This window comes from Vespa mandarinia, chromosome 3 (assembly GCF_050613455.1).
Source record: "Vespa mandarinia isolate Hongniang chromosome 3, ASM5061345v1, whole genome shotgun sequence".
Classification (NCBI taxonomy): Eukaryota; Metazoa; Arthropoda; class Insecta; order Hymenoptera; family Vespidae; genus Vespa; species Vespa mandarinia.
Genome location: NC_140812.1, coordinates 5,950,001 through 5,970,517, shown reverse-complemented (window position 1 = coordinate 5,970,517; position 20,517 = coordinate 5,950,001). Strand labels below are relative to the sequence as shown.

Genomic DNA, 20,517 nt, shown 5'->3' with positions numbered 1-20,517 from the left:
AATAATACTTACTTGGCTCTCGGAGTGCTACCTTCAAGCTCATTATGCGTTTAGTTCATAACTTCAATTGAATTCTTAGCGTTCCCTTACCCTACCCCTTTTTCTTCCCTAGCTAAGGCTTTTGTACTTTTCCAAGGATCCTTTCCCATACTAACGTAACCATACTAATTTTCGAACGTAACCTATCCCGATTTAGGTCATTTTACACATTTCTGATATTGATATTTTCCGAAATAATTAACAAGAGTACCTATGATACCAATCTATGTACAGTATTGATAGATATTTCTGTTGTTATGGCAGCGCTCTTACTTGAATTACAACTCGATTATTCCCTGATTGTTCATCATTCTTTATTATTTTAACATTGTTGACAAATATTATTATCATTCAAACGTCATCGAAATCTCTACAATGATTGTCATTAATTTTACGTGATGGGAAATATATAACATTTGAAATGGACCGATTTTACAAAGTAAAAGAAAAAAAAAATAATTTAAAAAATGTTAAAGTTTCACTGAGTTTTAAATGGTAAGGAACGAAATGCTTGAAAGTCAGAGTGAGAAGATTTTCCCAAAGGGTTTTCTTCTTTCTTTCGACAAACGAGAAAAAAGGTTCAAGCTACGGGAAGTTGGAAATTTTGTGAGACGTGTGTCGTAGAGTGATAGGGGTTCCTAGTGATAAAAGGAAAAGGACTTCTCAAAGTCGATCGCTGTACTATAGCCAACACGATAGTAATAGATTGTTGTAAATCGAAAAGCCAGTCAGTCGGTCGGTCGGTCGGTCGGTCGGTCGGTCGATTGGTTGGTTGGTCGGTGTGTACCTTGCCTCTTTTGCCCATGCCGTTTGAAAAAAGGCTCTCGAGTCCATCTCGAGATATCGATTAACAAACACTCGAACAGCGAGTGCTGCCTTTGCGGAGGCCGCTTTTGCAGAGTAACCGTTCGTGGTAAAGCCGTTTCGAGCTTTCCTGAATGGCACAGTGAAAGCTTTCTGAGCGAACGATCCACACTATGAGTGCGCGCGCTGGTATTAAAGAGAGAAAGAAAAAGAGAAGGAAAACGAGCAAACCTTTCGAACTCTCAACGATGAAAGAGAGAAAAATAAAAAGAGAGAAAAAGAGAGAAAGATTGAGAGAGAAAGAGAGAAAGAGAGAAAGAGAGAGAGAGAGAGAGAGAAGGAGAGAGATGAGGATAGAGACGGGGTTAGACGACAGACTCGATCATGCGCATCCACTTCTACGCGAATTATAGAATTTCGTCGACCTAATCGAATTCCGGTTGCGTCGATGAAATTTCCGCAACCGCGTGAACGCGGCTACGCGATATTTAATTTAACTCCATGCGAAGATTCGTATTCACATCAAGTAAACCGCATTTTGAGATAAACACGATGTTCCTTTGACGGATATCCCTCGTTCCTTATCTCCCCCCATTTCTCCATCTCCATCGTTAGTATCATCTCTCCTTGATCGACCGATATTTTATGTTATCTTAGCTAAAAAGAAATTGGAAGCTTCTTTTACTCAGAGAGATTTTTAAATATTCTTCCCCTTATTTGTTCGTTTCCTCCACTTTCATTCATCATATCCTCTTTAATTAATCTTAATCGTAATAAGACAGAGTTAAATATTTCGGGATTTCTATCGATCGATACGATTTAGTTTTTAATTAGATTCTAATTACGTTTCAGATTATATAAATTAAAAAAAAGAATGATTAAGGTTCAATTGTTCTTGACTCACCTTCAGATTTTGGTGCAGGCGGTTTGCGAGTCGCCCAATTCGTTCGAATACTTCTGCTACCGAGCCATTGCCCGTTCATGGTACCGATGGCGATTTCCGCTTCCTGAAACAATGAATGTTAATGAGTAAAATGGTTCAACCGATATAATGAAAGATAAAGCGAGATTGAGAAAACTCTAACACGCAGGATTTCTTTCTCTTTGAAATAGTCAAGATAGACTGGTTAAGATTGCTGCTTTTGAAAAAGACAAGTTTTAAAAAAAGAGAAAAAAAGAGAGGCAGAGAGGAAGAGAACGAGAGAGAGAGAGAGAGAGAGAGAGAGAACAGCTTTCGATAGACGGAACGATTCGTCTGTGCAAAAGGGGGTCGGGATAAATGGAATAAACGTAAGAAGTAAAGCCGCGTTACGAGCAACGGCAAACGGCTGTAACTCCAAGTACGCAGGACACCGATCGTAACTTTTATTTATTACTGCTCTGCTTTGAGAAAAGCACGCCCGTAAGCGGATCGAGAAAAATTTTACCGTCCCGGCTTCTTCGTGGAAATAGGAATAACGTTAACGTTTATACCTTTCGCGCGAGTGACGTCCTTTAATGTTCTCTTACGACTATCGAATCTAAGGTACGCGAAGAGAAGTAAAGAGATAAAGAAAGCAAGAAAAAAAGAAAGAAAGGCAGAGACGGGGGGGAGAGAGAGAGAGAGAGAGAGAGAGAGAGAGAGAGAAAGAAAGAAAAGGAAACGATGACGCACAAAGAACGAAGAAATTAAATCGGACTGATGGGACAGCTCGTTAAGTGGCTAAAGTAAATCGTAAGAACATAACGTCCCTTCTCTTTTACCCTCGAAAATGGCAGGGCTGGAAGTGGATCGAGTCGAAGATACGGTTAGTTCGAGAGGGAATTCCATTCGACAAATCGTACCTCCGATTTCTCGCATTTCCCAAGAACTGCCCTTGGCAAACTGCTGTGTTTCCCATCGCTGCTTTGAATTCCCTTTTCGAAGAAAAGGCGCTACCCTTTATGACGAAGGATAGAAGGGAAAACGAGCCTCCACGTGGTCAGGCTATTTGTTCTCAAGTAGGTAACAAAACGATCATGGCCTTGCTTCAATATACCTTTGGAACTATATATCTATGTATGTGTGTGTTTGTGTATGAGTGATTGTGTGTATGTTTAAATGTACTGGCCTATCTGATAGATGACTATTGTACAATTCGAATGAAAAATTATGAAGAATTTTCTCGATAAAGAAAAAGAAAGAAGGCAGAAAATGGAACAAAAATGAAAGAATCGTGTCCGACTATAACTGAGGAAACGTAAATATAAATTTGTAACAAAAGGTTCGTTTTGATAAAAAGACAACACTGTATAGTATACACACACACACATACACACATATATATATATATATATATACATACTCATACACACAACTAACGGTATATCCTTGAGTTTTCCAAATGTTTAAGAAAGGTCAAGATAAAAAAAATTTTCGAGAATGGTAAACAGTAAGAAAGATAGAGAAAGGTAGAGAGAGAGAAAGAGAGAGAGAGAGAGAAAAAGAGAAAAAGACTTAAAAATAATCCTCGTCTTTATTTTATTCGACTGCTGCTTGGACGAAGCTTTGGAGTTGAGAAAAGATGAGATAAAAAGAGGCCGAGATCCAGAGAAAAGAAGAAAGAAAGAAAAAGAGAAAGAGAGAGAGAAAGAGAGAGAAGAGATGGCTGAAAATACTCCCGCCATTGAGAAATTCCAGCGGAAGGGGTTGACCGTCGAAAAGCTTCTCGCAAACGCGTGGTTGGAGAAAAGAGGGTGGTGAGCTCCCCCACCCTTTTCCCCACCGTTTGCGCCATTCGAAGGACTCGGGAGTTTTCTCTTCGTTCCTCTTCCACCTTTAACCTCTCTGCTTTTATCTCTTTTTCTCTTTCACTCTCTTTCTTCCCGTTCCTTCTTCTTCGACAGTCGTGCACCTTAACCACTTTTCCACTACTCCACGGTCCTTATCCCACGACATTTGTGCTCCTGTAGGATAAAGTATTTCCGATTCGAATTTCCATTCCCGATATGATGCCGCACATTCGCGCGGTTAGCCTAGATAGACCGCGAGACCGAACGCTCGGCTCTAAGCCGATTCTAAACTCCGGTCGATATCAACGTTCTCCTCTCGCTTCTCTTTCCGTATTCCTTTAGTGTGCTCCACCTTCAACATGTCGTTTCTCTTTCTCTCTCTCTCTCTCTCTCTCTCTCTCTCTCTTTCTCTCTCTTTCTCTCTCTTTCTCTTTCCGTATAATATTTCCATATTAAGTTTATTATAGTCATGTTATTACTTTTATTGCCAATTATTATCGTTTATTCTATTTTATTATATGATATATAATAAGGATAAGGATAACAGTCATAACAGCAATAAATATTGTTCTCTCTCTCTCTTTCTCTCTTTTTCTCTTTTTATGATTCACTTTAACATTTTGGAATTTCCGTTCAGTTCGAATTTGTTAAATTACGAATACTATTCTAGCTATCTTTTTTCTCATGCTTGAACCTATAACTTTATATGGAAGACGACTGTGTATAGACATTACCGATCAGTCATAAAGCTTTCTGACCGAAGCGACACCCAACTGCTTTGTATATATTACTAAGTCATGCTGGCTTGCTATGAGCACTGCTCAATGACGGCTTACGTGGCTTTTAAGAAAAAAGTTGCTTTCGAATTTTTCATTTTCTTTCGTGGTAAATGTCTATTCTTCATCGAATCCATGAAAAGATTTTTGGAAGAAAATTCTTGAAAATTGAACGAAATCTTCGATCGTTTCAACAATTTAAAAAGGTTGAAAGAAGAGAAAGAAAAAGAAATAAAAGATATCGTATCTTGTTCGTTAAAAAGAAAGAAAGAGGGAGAAATAGACAATGTGGATACTATCGGAAAAGAAGAGTAGCGTCCAGTATAGAAACCAAGGAATTCGTATTTTTGTTGGTTTTAGTAGTACTAGTAGTAGTAGTTATAGTAGTAGTAGTATAGTACTAGATCACAGAAAAGAGTTTGGAGGGGATGTCGTTTGGCTGTGCGATCAGAGTACGCGATTTAGATACGTGTATCCGGTGCTCGAAGGATATAGTGGTTGAGAGAGAAAGAGAGAGAAAGAAAGAGAGAGAGAGAGAGAGAGAGAGAGAGAGAGAGAGAAGAGCTCGAAACGGAGGGATGGAGGAAGAGAAGAGAAAAGCAGGAGGAGAAATTTTCGCGTGTTCCTAGAGGTTAGCGGAGACACCCGGGAAATTTATACTTCGGCAATAGTAATACCGTGGGTGTGAGTCAGGTGCCGGCGGTGGTCCAGATCGATAGGACATTAAAACAGAGGGGAAACGAAGGAAGGTTCTACCTCCGGGTTCGGCCGCCTCGACGAATAACCTCGCCATAAACGGGGGAAAGCCTTCTTTTACTCAGCCGTACATCTAACTTCGTCGTGATTTACGTCGCGGATTTTGGTGGGGTACAGTAAAACTCGGACTTACTCTCTCTTGCTCACTCGTTTGCTCATTCGCTATCATCCTCCCTCTCTCTCTCTTTCTCTCTTTCTCTCTCTGCTCCAAGAACGATGCTGTAAACCCTGAAGCTGCTTCCGCCAGCAACGTTCTGGTTCTGGCCAACCATCTCTTCGTATCCCTACTATTTCCATCGATTGAACATCGAAAGACCAGTTCCAACTTTCAACTTGCCGCTGTTAATTTCTCACGATTTCGATCTTTATGGATCGTCGTAAACTTCGTCATTTGTTTGCATCGAAATGGAACAGGTGCCGTATCGCCATTGAAACGATGTTGTCATAGCAAGCATATACGATGATGATATTGTGCGAATATATGTATATGTATGTGTACGTATTGTTGGAGAATGTGTGCATTCGAAACGATGATCGATAGATAAGTTTGTTTAGAAGAAGAGTCTATCTATGTAAAGTCCTACGTTTACGATCGTTGCCGAGGCTCTGTTCTTTTGTTCAAGTTCGCTCATTATCTCGGCAACGAGTTCTTCTAATAGGAAGAAGTTAATCTTTGCCAAAAGTTTTTGATTAATAAAGAAAAAAAAATGAGTGGTGGTTACAGTGGTAAAGTTTAGACCGGTGCTAACATTCTTTTTCTTTTTTTTCTTTTTTTTTTTTCTAAAAAGAAAAATATCGCTTACCGCTTTTTTGACAAAGGACACGAATCCATAGCCTTTAGACTTGAAGGTTTGTGGATCTCTGACGACTCTGCAATCTCTGTAACATTAAGAAAATAATTATGTTAGTAAAGATTAAAAGGAAAAAAAAAAGAAAGTTACGAACGATGATTACGATTAAACATTAGCTCGTGGTAAAACGAGACAATGGCATTAAGTTTTATATTGCGTTTCGTTAAGGCCATTTTGCCGACGTGAAAAAAAAAGTGAGACTAAGAAAAAAAGATGAAGAAGATGAGAAAAAAAGGAAAAGGACAAAAAAGTAGAACGAGGAACAAGTAAGTTTTAGCTTTGGTCGTTCGTCCAACGACGTAGAAGGCTAACAGCCCTCGGAAGGTACGAGTATAAAACAAATACGCTCTAAGTATACAAGTAAAAGAATGTGTTACTTCGTTCCTACCATTTCTAGCTTTTTCGTCTTCTAAACTCATGTTTTTCTTAGAAATGTAAGCGACGTTGAAGTAACGTTGCTATTAAGCGATGGGTCTTCTCTTGTAAATTTTTTTTTTCTTTATTAGTAAATATCCCTGGACATTTACTTTTATGGAATATGTACTTTAATCGATCAAATAAATACAAAGTAAACGAAGTAAAAATCTATGCTATATATATATATATATAGAAGAAGAAAGGTTTATATATATATATATATATAACATAGATTTTGATAGAATAATGAATCGACCTATTTCCAGTTCCTTTTCTTTAAGGAACGTGTCTCTTGAATCAGCTGACTGTTGGAAGCATGCATCGCACGTATTCTGAGGCTATATGACCCCCTACTTGCGGAATATTATTACGGAGATATACAGATGCATACATATATCAAAGAAATTTCATAAGTAACGTATCCCTTACGTACCAAAGGGACGATCCTCGAAAATACGATTCTTGATTTTCTCGAAATACGTCAAAGAATTTAGAAGTATTCATATTTGAAAGAAAAGCATTGCGTACTTATGTGAAAGACCGAGAGAAAGGGGAAGAGAGAGGGAGAGAGAAAGAGAGAGAAAGAAAGAAAGAGAAAGCGAGATAGAAAGAGAAATAGATAGAGAAGGGAGTAAGCCTGGTTTGGACTTCCATGAATTCTTCCTCATAATTAAGATTCCAGCGGTGTCTGCCAGAGAAAATTAGGAATACCCTGAGGCTTGAGGTGTATCTCGTGGTCAGAGGGCCGTTTTGGAGGTATAGCAGGAAGCTTAAATAAAATATTCTTTCGACCGGTGGAGCCTGGCATGCGATGCGAATAAAATTTTTGAAATCGTGCACGTTTCTTCTCTCTCGCTTTCTCTCTCTCTCTCTCTCTCTCCCTCTCTTTTTCTTTCTTTCTCCTACCATTTCTTTTGGTCTTTTTGTATTTCCCGCATCCAAGTATCTAGTAACGGAGATTAGGAGTTTTTAAAAGATGACTTATCATTTGTACCATATGTTTTTAGTAGATTTTCCATCGAAAAATAAAATAATTTTTGTATCAATCTCAGTGTCAAGAAATACTTGTTGTAATATATATGTATATAATATATATATATGTTGTAATATATTGTTAATGTATATAGAAATAAGAAAAACTGAAAAATTTATATAATAATAATGAAAGAATTGATCTTCTCACATTTTCCAAAATACATTTTCCTTCGTGTTCCTGAAGAATCTTTGTTTCGTTTGGAAGATATAAACTTTGAAAGATTCGATCTTTTAGCTTAATCGTCGGAATCGATTAGAAAATTTTTATATGTACGATGCACCTGCGAGAGAAAAATAACAATAAGGATAATAATCTGTATGTTTTCTCGATAGATATTTTTATCTCCCAAGGATTACACTTAAGTGATTCGAGTGTTTTAATATACATTGATGATAAGATGGGGAAAGTAGTAACTCTCAAAATATTTTGAAGGAACTACTTGGAGGGTTCTTCGTTATTCGTTTTCCTATTTTTTTTTTTTTTTTTTTTTTTTTTTTTTTTATAAACATTTTACTTTCGAGGATATTAGCGAACTTTGTGCTTCGAAGCTCGCAATTTGTAAAATAATTCTTTTTTCATGACTGAAATAAAAAGAGGTCGACGACTGGAGTGCCTATCGGCTGAAAGCATTCGCAAAACACACGTTAGATCATAGGCATTCGTTTTGCGAAAAGAATCAAAGGGATTAAAGTCGTGCATACTCTTTTTCCTCAACTCTTTTTCGTACCCTTTCTATCTCTCTCTCTCTCTCTCTCTCTCTCTCTCTCTCTCTCTCTCTCTCTCTCTCTCTCTCTCTCTCTCACTCTCTTACACTCAATCGCACTACTTTCCCGTCTGTAGCTCCTTTCTGTGGAGACTGGTCTCTCCGTTTTGAAATGAAAAGACTCGCTCTCTTTCCGCGTTACGGAAAAGAGAAAAGTCGTTAAACGTGTAATCCGTGGCACCGCGATTTAACGCGTTAGACTTAAAAAGCCTGGTAAATATTATTTTCCGTACTGTGCGCGAATGAAATCGTAAAAGGGAAATGGCTGCTGGTAACTGGAAGACGAGGGTGTGAGAGAAAGAGAGAAATAGAAGGAAAGAAGGAAGGAAGAGTTGAAGAAAGTAGAAGAGAAGAAGGAGAAAGAGAAATTACCATCGAGAGTGTATGTATGTGTATGTGTATGTATGTGTAAAAGCAGAAAAAGCGAAGGAAGGCGTTAGTAGTTGAGAAAGAGAGAAAGAGAGAGATAGAGAGAGAGAGAGAAAGAGAGAAAGAGAGAGAGAGAGATAAAAAAGAAAAAATAATGAAAACGAAGGGAAATCTTGAAGAGCCGGATAAAAGACTTTTCTTCCGCCTGTGCAATCCGAAGATTTCCTGAAATTGCGGTCCCACGGCGTACCATGAAAAATCTCGATGTTCGTCCCTATCCCTATGTATCTACTCTATATACTACTATTACCTGTATGTATATGTATCTCTAGGCGTATAAAAAAGAGAAGAAAAAAAGGATCAGAGAAACTCGACGCCTTTTTCATGCACCGAGCATGTCGCTGTAATTAATCCATCGTCATTAATGAACGCATCTTTTATTAACGCGTCTGTCGTCATTAACGAACAGAGAATATGAAAGAGACGAGAAAAATCGAGGATATCTTTCTGCTGCTAATCGTTACCTTAAAAAAATCAAGCGTATTAAAGATCATGATAATTAATCTATACTAAGGAAGAATTTTAAAGAGTAATTTATCTTACAAATTTTCCCTAATCTTACGAGATTTTCGATAATTATTCGATATAGGAAGGAATTTATTTTTATTAAAGAGAAAACCAAAAATAGAAGTAGTAAAGTATATAATATATATATATATATATATATATATATATATATATATATATATATATATATATACACATTAAGCTTAACCAATGAGCAATTTAATTTTTTCATTTTTACTTTTCTCCTTTTATTTTCAAGAAGTTCAACATTAAGTTTTTCCCATAGATTTCGCGGCTCGGCAAGCCGCTTCCGTTAACGTCGTCGACTTTCGGTGAATGGCAGCGGTTGCCACACAACTTACGAACACGGAACGTTGAGTAATGGTCAATACAAGTTAGATGTGGAACACGCCAGTCGCATATGTCGTTGCCCACACTTAGGGTCGTCTCGCATCGTTCCACATACACTTACATACACACACACACATATATATATAGGTATGTCTATATATAAGTGTATGTATATGTGTATGTATGTATGTGTATATATATATCTAGAGACGGAACACGTGCACGAATACTGTCGTAGTAGAACGAAAGAGCAAGGCTGAGAGAATGAAGAGGGGAAGGAAAGAGAGGGAGAAAGAGAGAGAGAGAGAGAGAAAGAGAGAGAGAGAGAAAGAGAGAGAGAGAGAGAGAGAGAGACAGAAAGTGTGATACGAGCAAGTAACCGCGGCAGCCTATAGCAAAGCCACCCCTTCAAGCCACCCTCATGAGTGCCTCATCGCGTGCGAACGCGTATAGGTATGCGTTATGCGGCCATGTGTTCTTATTGCGTGTCTTCAAGCGTTCCTCCAACAAAATTCTCCCACTCTTCTTTCATCCATCTATACCACCACTCCTCGTTCGTTTTCCTAGTGCTATATCTCGCCACGAAAGGCGAAACAATCGCAGTTACGGCGTGTCGTGAATTTACGCGTCGTGTAACCACCCTCTTCTACTCTCTCACTCTGTCTCTCTTTTTCTATACTCTCTTTCGTTCTATTTCTCACCACGTGCAGCCCCTCGAAAAATCGTAAATTAATGCACGGTTATTGACGCGATAAATCTCAGAATTTAATTCAGCTTCCATCGAGAACCGCCCCATGACACGTTTTTTATCTTTCTCTCTCTCTCTCTCTCTCTCTCTCTTTTTCTCTCTTTCACATTTTTTTCCGTTCTTCCTCGACGTCGATATAACCGCGACAATGCCTGTCCCGGAGTTCCCGTGGCGCGAGCACACGACAAAGCCGAGAGATAGGATGAAGAGTAAGTCTGGATTTATTGCCAGGCGTGCACACGTCCGCGCTCACGATGGACGTGAGAATGAAAAGAGAGGTACGCGTCGATGATCCAAATTGCCGTGCTTGTAGAGAAGAGAGACAGCGATGCCGTTTCCCTGTCCGTTCGTTTCGAAATTTCGAAAGTGCTTTCTATTTCTCTCTCTCTCTCTTTCTCTCTCTTTCTCTCTTTTTCTCTATCTATCTATCTATCTCTATCTCTGTCTCTGTCTCTCTCTCTCTCTTTCTCTCTGTCTTTCTGCTGTGCGAGCATGACGTAGGTGGATACCGTAGAATGTTCTTTTTTTCAGATTTTTCAATTTTGAGCTCGGCCCGAACGCGCGTCTCTTACTCTGAATCCATGGCTTCGTTACGGTCGAGGCGTATCTCGCGAGCTCGTTATCCTCGCGAGCAATTAGAGGAACCTAATTGGGAACGGTCTACGCGTATTTGAGTATTTCTGTTGAAGTATACGTTTAATTAACCCTTTAAGCACTGAGTTTTAACCTTTGAGTAGCGAGCTTTGTAGAGGCACTAAACTAACTTTCAAAACGTCATAAAACTTAAATCGATTTTCTTATGTGCAATAAGTAGAAATGACCAAATGTTAATATATTTTAATGTCAATATTATCACGTTGCAATGTAACGAACAAATCGATTAATCAAGGTAGAAGAGAATTACTTATTATCTTAAATCCATTCCTGAGATCTCTTTTTTCCTTTCGTTTTGAATTCAACGTAATCTTTTTATGAATCTTCGATTCCGTTGCTTGAAACTTTGCTCTCTCTCTCTCTCTCTCTCTTTCTCTCTATCTTTCTCTTTCTCTTTCTCTCTCTTTCACTCTTTCACTCGCTCACTCATCTATGCGAACTTTCGTCCTTTATCTCTCGATTAGCTACACGTCACGGATCGTTTTTCGTCTATCAGCTAGAAAACTCCGAACGGCTCATTAATTACGAAATGGCGAAAAAAGGGGCGCGTCAGCGTGAAAATCTTTGTAGCCGGCCTCATTGGTAGTATACGATCGCTCAGGTAAACGTGATCATGTAAGTAGAAAGATTGAAGAATATCGTCTTGGATGAAGGAAGAAAGAAGACGAAGAAGAAGAAAAAGAGGAGGAGAGAAAAGAGAAAGAAGGAAAAACAGAAAAAAAAGAAGATGGGATGGAATGAATGGTCTTAGAGTGTGAGCTTCATCAATCTAGTAAGTAACAACTTGGGCAGGGTGTCACTTCCCTCGTTTCGTTTGATCGCACATCATGCCGTAGTCGCTGTTCTCTGTCCTTGTTATCTTTTTTTTTCTTTTTGGTATCTAAAGAGAATGGTGTATTTGCACTCACGTGTATGCGATACGAAATTGCTAAGAAGACTCATTGTCAAAATGATAAACCATGATGAAACGAAACAACTGATATAGATGGTTCTTTTCTTCCCACGTATCAACGTATCCTACATAGTGTATATATTTTTCATCGATTTGATATTTTCATCTTCCGGCTCACGTACACGAGTGTATTTTTACGATAGCCGTTCTAACGGCGACGGTGACGACAACGACGTCGACAGACGGATAGATAGATGTGTAGTAGGTATTTTCGCACACGCGATCTACCGATATATCGGTGAGTCATATCGAATGAAAGAGTATCGATATGAAAATTTCAATATACGTATGATAGTTGTTGTCGTCTGGACAAGTTGGCGTCAACTATCTAAATCGAACTTTGCCATGATCGTAGAAATTATTTTGGTGAGGAAATTTGAGTTGGTATTATACCTATGTGTATCTGTATATGTGGAAATATATATACACACACACATATACATAAGATGTAGAAAGAGAAAGAGAAAAAAAAGAGAGAGAGAGAGAAAGAGAAGGAAGAAAGAGAGCAAAGGAGGAGTGCAAGGAGGGTTGAGTTTGCTTACTTTTCGCTAAGTGCACTCACTGCCGGGCGCGCGAACTAATTGTCGATGGGGTGGGTCTTAGTGGTAGGGTTGCCTGTAAGGAACTTGGTAAGGGAGAAGGAAGGAAGGAAGGAAGGAAGGAAGGAAGGAAGGAAGGAGAAGAAGGAAAAGAGGGTGGTTGGTAGTGGTTGGCGGTGGTGGTTACGTGGCAATAGCGAAATCGCAAGATTCCACCCTTCCTTTTCACTCTCTAACTCTACCTTACCTCTCTCTCTCTCTCTCTTTCTCTCTCTCTCTCTCTGCTAGTAACCTTGTGCTATTGCTATTGCTACTGCTGCTGGTGCTCTCAAAGATTCGAGAGAGGATTTCGATTTCGAGATCGAGGCCGATAAATGAAACGGGTTATCGTGATAACGCGTTTTCTCGGTGTTCCTTCCAAACTCGTTCCCGGTCGGTTCGTATTTTCGTCGTGTAAACCGCTTATTAATGTTACGTGGCGTTATGATGGCACGCGGGATCAACAGCGAACACCTTTACCTTCTCTTTTCCCTTCCCCTTTTTACCGCACGTTCTCGTTCCACTTATCGTATTTGATCGAACTTAAACGTTTTCATCTTCTTTTTCTAATCGATCACTACTGCTATTACTACTACTATTACTATTACTACTACCACTACTATTACTACCACTATTACCTACTATTACTATTACCACTACTATTACTACCACTATTACCTACTATTACTATTACTACTACCACTACTATTACTATCACTATTACCTACTATTACTATTACTACTACCACTACTATTACTACCACTATTACCTACTATTACTACTACTACTACTACTACTATTACCACCGCTATTACTTACTATTACTATTACTACTACTACCATTACTATTACTACTGTTATTACTTACTATTATTACTACTACTATTACTATTACTTACTATTACTATTTCTACTATTAATACAACCACTACTACTACTACTATTATTATTATATAATATACTACTATTACTATTACTACTATTATTACTTTTATTATTATTATTACTACTATAATCATTATTACTAACGTCACTAACATTCAAGCTCCTATAAAAGGTCAATTCAGCGTGGCACATAGGCGAGATTATTATCTAGATAACTGGAAAATTAACTGCAAAATGTGCCGTTTTGCTCCCATGGTAAAATGGGTTATGCTAATTTTAATAACATATTTATTGTTCCCTCTGTCCTCTCTATTTCTATCTCTCTCTCTCTCTCTCTCTCTCTCGTGATGGCCGCACAAAAGGCAACGCAATGACAATGATACGTGCTCGGCCATTGGTCGAGCAAAAGCGATAACACTCTCGGCTGATTATACTGTTCGAGCTAGTGGTATTTTCCGAGACCGAAGTTTCACCGTGCCGATTGCCGATTTCGTTCGGGCGAATCGCCAGGTATCGGTTATTTACGAACGTTCCGTCCATGCACCATGCGTGATACGCGGGGAATGTTACGACCACTGTACCTCTAACCCCATCCCTCTTTCTCTCTTCATCTCTCTATCCCTCTCTCTTTCTCTCTTTCGTATTCCCTCAATCGGGTCTAAGCGCATCGTGTTTTGTAATGACGCTCGACGCTGTCGTCTATTATCGGCTCATGATACAACGTTCGACCCTTTCCACTTTAGTACCCACCCTACCTTTTCTCTACCTCTCCTTCTACCATACTACTACACTTGTTAATTCGAGATCGATGCGTTGACGTAGCGCGAGATCGAAATTTTCAAATTTGCCTACGGACTCGTTTCGGATCTATCTCGTTTTATGATATCCCGCTGATAAAGTGAATTATTCTGCGTGTATCGAAATGAAAATGCCAGCTCGACGGTCATCTCTTTTTTTGCCAGACAAAAAATGCTGACTTTTTAGTAGGTTTATCTTCCGTCGACAGGTGCGAAGTAAAAGCTTTTGTTTACACGCATATTCTTTTGTCTAAGCGAATTTTATTTATTTCTTTTTTATTTTTTCATTTATTTCTATTTCTTTTTTTCTTTTTATCTTTTTTTTTCTTTTTGTATTTGCGTTTATGAAAACGAAAAAGAAACGAAAGTCATTTCAATATTATTATTAATTCGATTCACGATAGATATTTTGTTTGACATGATCCAACTAAAACGTTACTAAGATCAAATGACATCTTATAAATTATAATACGATTGATCTGTTATTGAAAGATATCGTATATGCTTCTGTCGACTTAATACCAACGAATCTCTTGTGTCATCCTGTCGATCAATTGTAAAATCGTATTATGATATTAGTCATTTCAAATTGATCAATTTCCCTACGGCTCATTAATTTCCTATAGACAAATGTGCTTTGAAATATTTCTGACGAACAGTGATATACGCTGTTGTTTCAATTTTGTAATGTTCAAATTTTGAGAAGAAATTGAAGGATTATAAAGGGTATAGAAATATCGTGAAGAATTAATCAAGATAAAAAGTTACCCTTAAAATCATCGATAAAATATTTGATTTTATATTTCCGTAGATGTAACGCCATTAAAATCAATTCCAAAGTATAATACAGAAGAAAGAGAGAGAGAGAGAGAGAGAGAGAGAGAGAGAAAGAGAGAAAAGAAAGAAAGAGTGAAAAGGAACGAGTTACATTTCGATTGAGTTACTCTCCAAAGATTTCGCCACCCTTTTATCGATCTTACAGCAGGCTCGCGTTGATGCAGGTAATCCTTCGGCAAACGAATACAACTCTCTGTACGTGTGCGCGGGTTAAACGGGTCGCTCGAAGAAAGAAAAGAGAACGGTAGTTGAAAGAAGAAAAGGGGAATGTAAGGGGGATAAAAAGAATGGTGGGAGGAGAATAGAGGAGAAAGGAAGAAGAAAGGAAGAATAAAAGCGACGAATGGGAAAGGAGAATTCCATCCGTGAATAAAAGCATGGGAGAATATTCTCGATAGAAGTGGCGAGTAAAAACATATGATAATAAAGCACCACGTCGTTCGGCAATGATGGCGGTGTGTCTGCCTCTTATTCTTTTTCTTCTTCTTTTTTTTTTCTTTTTCTTTTTCTTTTACTTTTACTTCTTCTTCTTCTTCTTCTTCTTCTTCTTCTTGTCCTTTTCGATTCCAGCGAAACTTCCAACCGAATTGTAAATGTCGAGTATGTTCTTTAACTCTAGCTCACAGCCCCTCTATATCTCCATTTCTCCCTCTTCTTTAACCTCCTCGAGAATCCGACGCTTCCACGAACGTCGTCATGAAAAAGCGGGAAATGTATACGACGAAGGAAAGGGTCCTTTGGGATCGTGAGAAAATATGGGAGACTTTAAGTGGAAAGGAACTAAATCTGCGAATAAATTAACATGTACTCGGCGTGATAAAATGAAAGAAAAGAAAAATAATGTAAGAAAAAAGAAAAGGTAGAAAGAAATAAAGAAAGAAAGAAAGAAAGAAAAAAAGAAAGAAAGAAAGAAAGAAAGAAAGAAAGAAAGAAAGAAAGTGACAGGAGAAATACTTGTCATTTTTATATTACTCATGGCGGTAACATTGTTATCTATTCATAACATAAAGAGATCATAAAAAAATTCGCAAGATGTTAAAATCTTCTGCTTTTCCTTAGAACTTTAGATAGTTCTAAAGTTTTGTTTTAAAAAATTGAACATGTCGATTGAAATTTTCGGTCTTCGCCCTTAAGGTTAATTCTCGCGTTAGAGTTGCGATATAACATAGGGTTAAGAAAGAGAACAGAGAGAAGAGAAGAGAAGAGAAGAGACGAAACGAGACGAAAGCTCGTGTGCTCCGCCCCCCTTCCTCCTTCACCAGTTCGGTCCTCGATATGGCTTCGTTAAGAGGATTAAGCGGCTTTGAAGTTACGTCAACTGAAATTGTGCTAGATCGAGCGAGAAGGTGCCCTAGCCGAATCGAGAACCTTTTTCGACGCCTGACGAGTGAAAAGAAGCGTGTTGGTTCGAGGGTAATGTCGAACTGCGATCTTTCCCAGGGCCAACGATAAAATTTCTGAGCGAGCAGTAATGTTTACTGCTTCCATTCAAATATTGGAATTTGATTCCACACTCTTTTCATTTTTCTTTCTCCTTCTCTCTATCTTACTCTAGTTTTCTTCGGGGAGACACAACCGAACGAATTTTACTCGCGTAGCCAAGGAGAAGAACTTTTTTTAACGGAAACGGACTTTCTTTAAGATCTGCCCTTTCCCTTCCCCATCTCTTTCGATGCAAATATTATGTAATTTTTATTTGTTTTACAGAGGTTCGCGCCTCTCGAGACGTCCGACTATTTAACTTGGCAACAACTTCTCTAGTTATCGCCTGTTTGCTTTTGGCAAAGAAGTAAAAGGCGAACAGTTTTCGACTCCTTCTTCTTTCTAGGGAATTTCTCGGAAATTAAAAATGACCAAATTCGAAACTTCTCTTTAATCACCATTAGACCATTAAAAGTCTTCAAATGATACATTTAAAATAATTCTTCTCTTTTGTAAAAAAAAAAAAGAAATATATATAAAGATACACAGTCAATATACTCGAAGACGAGATAAACATATTGAAAGAAATTGTAAGAAATCGGGAAAGTGCTTCTTCTATTTAATAGTTCCCCACCGTTTATTCGTTCTTACGGTATACCTAATGCCGTGAGGGAGAAGAACATACGATCGAAATAGTTTTAGCAAATTCAGTTGGAATCGGTGTGGTCGGCCGAGAAACGTTGGAAGAAGAAAAGGGCAGAGAAGAGGAAAACTGGAGATACGTGTCCTGGTATTACCAACCGTACCTATACCTTCCCGTGGGATACAACTTTGCTCGCGGTTTCGAATGCATTTATTTGAATCTTGATACAAGAATTTATTCCGCTCGCTCGCTCGCTCGCTCTCTCGTTCTCTCGCTTGCTCACTCCTTCTTCTCGGGTCCAGCTCTTTATCCACTTTCTATCGAGGACGACGTGCCCCTTCGAGCGATCTGTACCAACCAGGACATGTACTTACCTATCTATGTATGTACGACAATTCTCTGGACATCGAATGTCACGAATTATCCGGGCTACTACTGTTCAAGAAAGCACGTCTTTTTATACGCGTGCTTGGACTTCAACTTCGGCTTCGACTTCGACTTCAACGAATAGGACTTACGTCGTTTCGTTTTACGAAAAGATCAAGAAAAATAGTCGAAATTCTTCTCTCAAACGCGATTGAGGGATTTGCGAAATCGAGAAGAAAATTTATCGTCTGGTAAAGCTGAATCTAGACGAACAATGACGTCTAACATTGTTCACGAGTGTCAGGGATTTTATTTGAAGTTATACTCGATTGTCAGATAGAAAAGCTGATACTTCTTTTCTTCTCCTCTTTTCCTTTACTCGAGAATCTTTCGACAAACATTTCTTTTACCAATAACGTAATCATTCCTAAACCTAAAATCCATCTTTTCTACTTCCATTTGTCTGTATCGTTTCTGTTTTTATCGACGATGAAATTCCTACGAATGGATCTATGTAGCTGCTAATACCAATAAGACCTTTTGCTCGCATATAGACGGACAGTTCCGATATTTAATAATCTTCGATCGACGATAATAAATGTCGCTATTCAATCACGATGGATATGCGTCTGGACGTCGGATCTATGCCGATTTCGTTTTGGGTTGGCCAATCAGTCGGTACGTGGCTGATTTAATGCGTTATTTTATTAGAAATCTATAGAGCTATCTAGATTACGTGGGGAAAGGTTTATGGGTTGCCTGGAAGCCAACGAGTCCGGCTCGACCATCGTTTGTCTGTTTGTCTCTCTCTCTCTTTCTCTCTTTCTTTCTTTTTCTTTCTTTTTCTCATGTCTTTTCGATTCTCGAATCGTTTGCGACGTCATACGATCACCACCATTTCCCATTTACCATCGAAACCATGGTCGTTTGGGCGTCAGCCATCTTTATTTCTCTTTTTCTTCCCGTCGAGCGAATGAATTAATTTATGCGTCCTTTTTCTTTGTAGTATTTCATTTAAAAGTTGTAAAGTCAACGAAGAATATCTAGACTTTGGAGTTTTTTTTTCTCGTTTAATCGATCGATGAATTTCTTTTTTTCAATATGGTATACTGATACGAATAGCTTGAAAATAGAAAGAAAAATGTAATAAAATTATTTAGCCCTAGAAATGATTATCTGTAGATATCTACATTGTTTTTCCTGTCGAATCAATAAATTTACTTTTGTAACTATCGATCGAGTTCGTTTGCGATTGAATATTTTAACACGAGGAGATATCATTGTGAAAAGGATCTCGTGTAATTCGAAGGTGTCGTGCGGCTGAATGCGGTTTATTGATTTTCAAGAGCGAGACAGATAGATTAAGAGAGAGAAGGGAAGGGGGGAAAGGGGAAAGAAAGAGCGAGGCAATACGTAAAAACGCGAGGCCATTTGTTAATATTGAGATATCGATTATTTTTAATGAGGATGCCACGGAGAAGCGCTTGAGCAATTGAATAGTCAACACGGTCTCTGCTTTCGTCCCAATCGCATCTTCCTTCGGCTCTTTTCCCCTTTTCTCTCGTTTGGGAACAGAGCCGAAACTGATCTTTTTCATCGAGATTGCATTTGAAAACGTTCTTATATATAATCCCCCGGCATCGATAAAATCGTTACGATTTCAGCAATATCTTTATACGAGTGGAGGACAGAATTTCGAAAGGACAATTGTCCTTCATTTTGACGATTATCGAGACCGTTAATAAAATTTTACGACGACACTTAAAATGATTCTAAACGATGATGCTCGTATCTTTTATTTTTGTTACAATGATATTAAAAGAATAAATAAATAAAAAAAAAAAAAAAGAGAAGAATAGAGAGAAGAAAAATAAACGAAGAAAAAATAATCAAAACAAAGTAATCGCGATCGATAAGAAGAAGGAAAAAAAAGTAGTAGCCATAAAGTTCCGTTTGTGAAACGGAATCCTCGGAATATCGGAAAAAACACGGCTTTTCCGGATTTTTCACGATGAAGAAAAGTTTCGAATGGGAAGGAAACGAGTCATGAGAGAGAGAAAAAAGATTGAGAGCTAGAGAGAGAGAGAGAGAGAGAGAGAGAGAGAGAGAGAGAGAGAGAGAGAGAGAGAGAAAGAGAGAAAATAAGTCGGAGTATTTAGCCGTAGCGAAACTTTCCTGTCCGAAAGTTTCCAATCGATCGGGGATCCAAAAACGTACCGACGTCCCGAAATTTCCACATCGGATTCTCGTCAATTACGGTCGATAACTTATGCAAGACCACGTTCGGTCGGTATGACTGAAATTTCAAACTTACGACGGCATTACGTTCTAACGTCGAAGAGTCAAGAGGGAGTAAGATATAATCGCGTTTCCACAGGCAGTTGGCTTTTCCAGCTTCGCATTTGCATGCAAAGTTCGTCTCCATGACTCGGCCTTAATTTGAAAATCTTGGCTCGTCCGAATTTTGAGGAACATAAATACGATATGACAGGGTAACGTCGTTCCCGCGCCTTTTTTACGAAAATACTTGAATTAAAACGCCGTAAAATCGTTCTAGGAAAAGCGTAAGTTTAGCATACGCAACTTTAACCGGCAGTAGTTATTTTATAATGAAATATTCAACGATTATCCTTCGCTTGGTTTTAAAACTCTACACGATGATTTACCCCAACGCTTAATGTACTCTCCTTGCCCCTACCCCCATCCCTTTCCGTAAGAATATACATCGAACTAGCCTTCAACTTCGTACTTACTTATTTTTTTTTTTTCTTTCTTTTTTTTCTTTTTCCCTTCCCCCTACATGTACATGTATTATAAGTACATCACGTACCATATCTCTCTCTCTCTCTCTTTCTCTCTCTCTCTCTCTCTTTCCCTTTTTTCTCTCTCATTCTCTTTTTTCCTCTTTTACTGCCATGTCGAGAGAAATGATTTTCTTTGCTCGTAAGAATCCAACTACGATGACTTTCAGTACATAGACGACGACAATACGCGCGGGCTTGCCGATTGTCAGCTCCACGAAGTCTGGTTCTACTACTTCAACGCGGTCTATTCACCTCCGCATCGCGATTGTTTTGCAGTTTTAATATCCAAGATGGTGAATGCCGCGGAAGCAAGAGAAGTGAAGGTGGTACGGGGATGTGACACAACGAAA

General features: G+C 38.5%; 1 protein-coding gene across 11 annotated transcripts in view; it reads right to left on the bottom strand.

Annotated features, from left to right (window-relative positions):
• The window catches only part of LOC118446780 (nucleolysin TIAR), a 383,329-nt gene that overhangs the window by 29,205 nt on the left and 333,607 nt on the right, over positions 1-20,517 (bottom strand). For all 11 annotated transcript variants that reach the window (XM_035877827.2, XM_035877835.2, XM_085655600.1 and 8 more), the window contains 2 exons: positions 5,930-6,005; positions 1,748-1,850 (listed from right to left, as the gene is read on the bottom strand). In XM_035877827.2, coding sequence (XP_035733720.1) covers positions 1,748-1,850; positions 5,930-6,005 — 179 coding nt within the window. The remainder of the gene's footprint in view (positions 1-1,747; positions 1,851-5,929; positions 6,006-20,517) is intronic.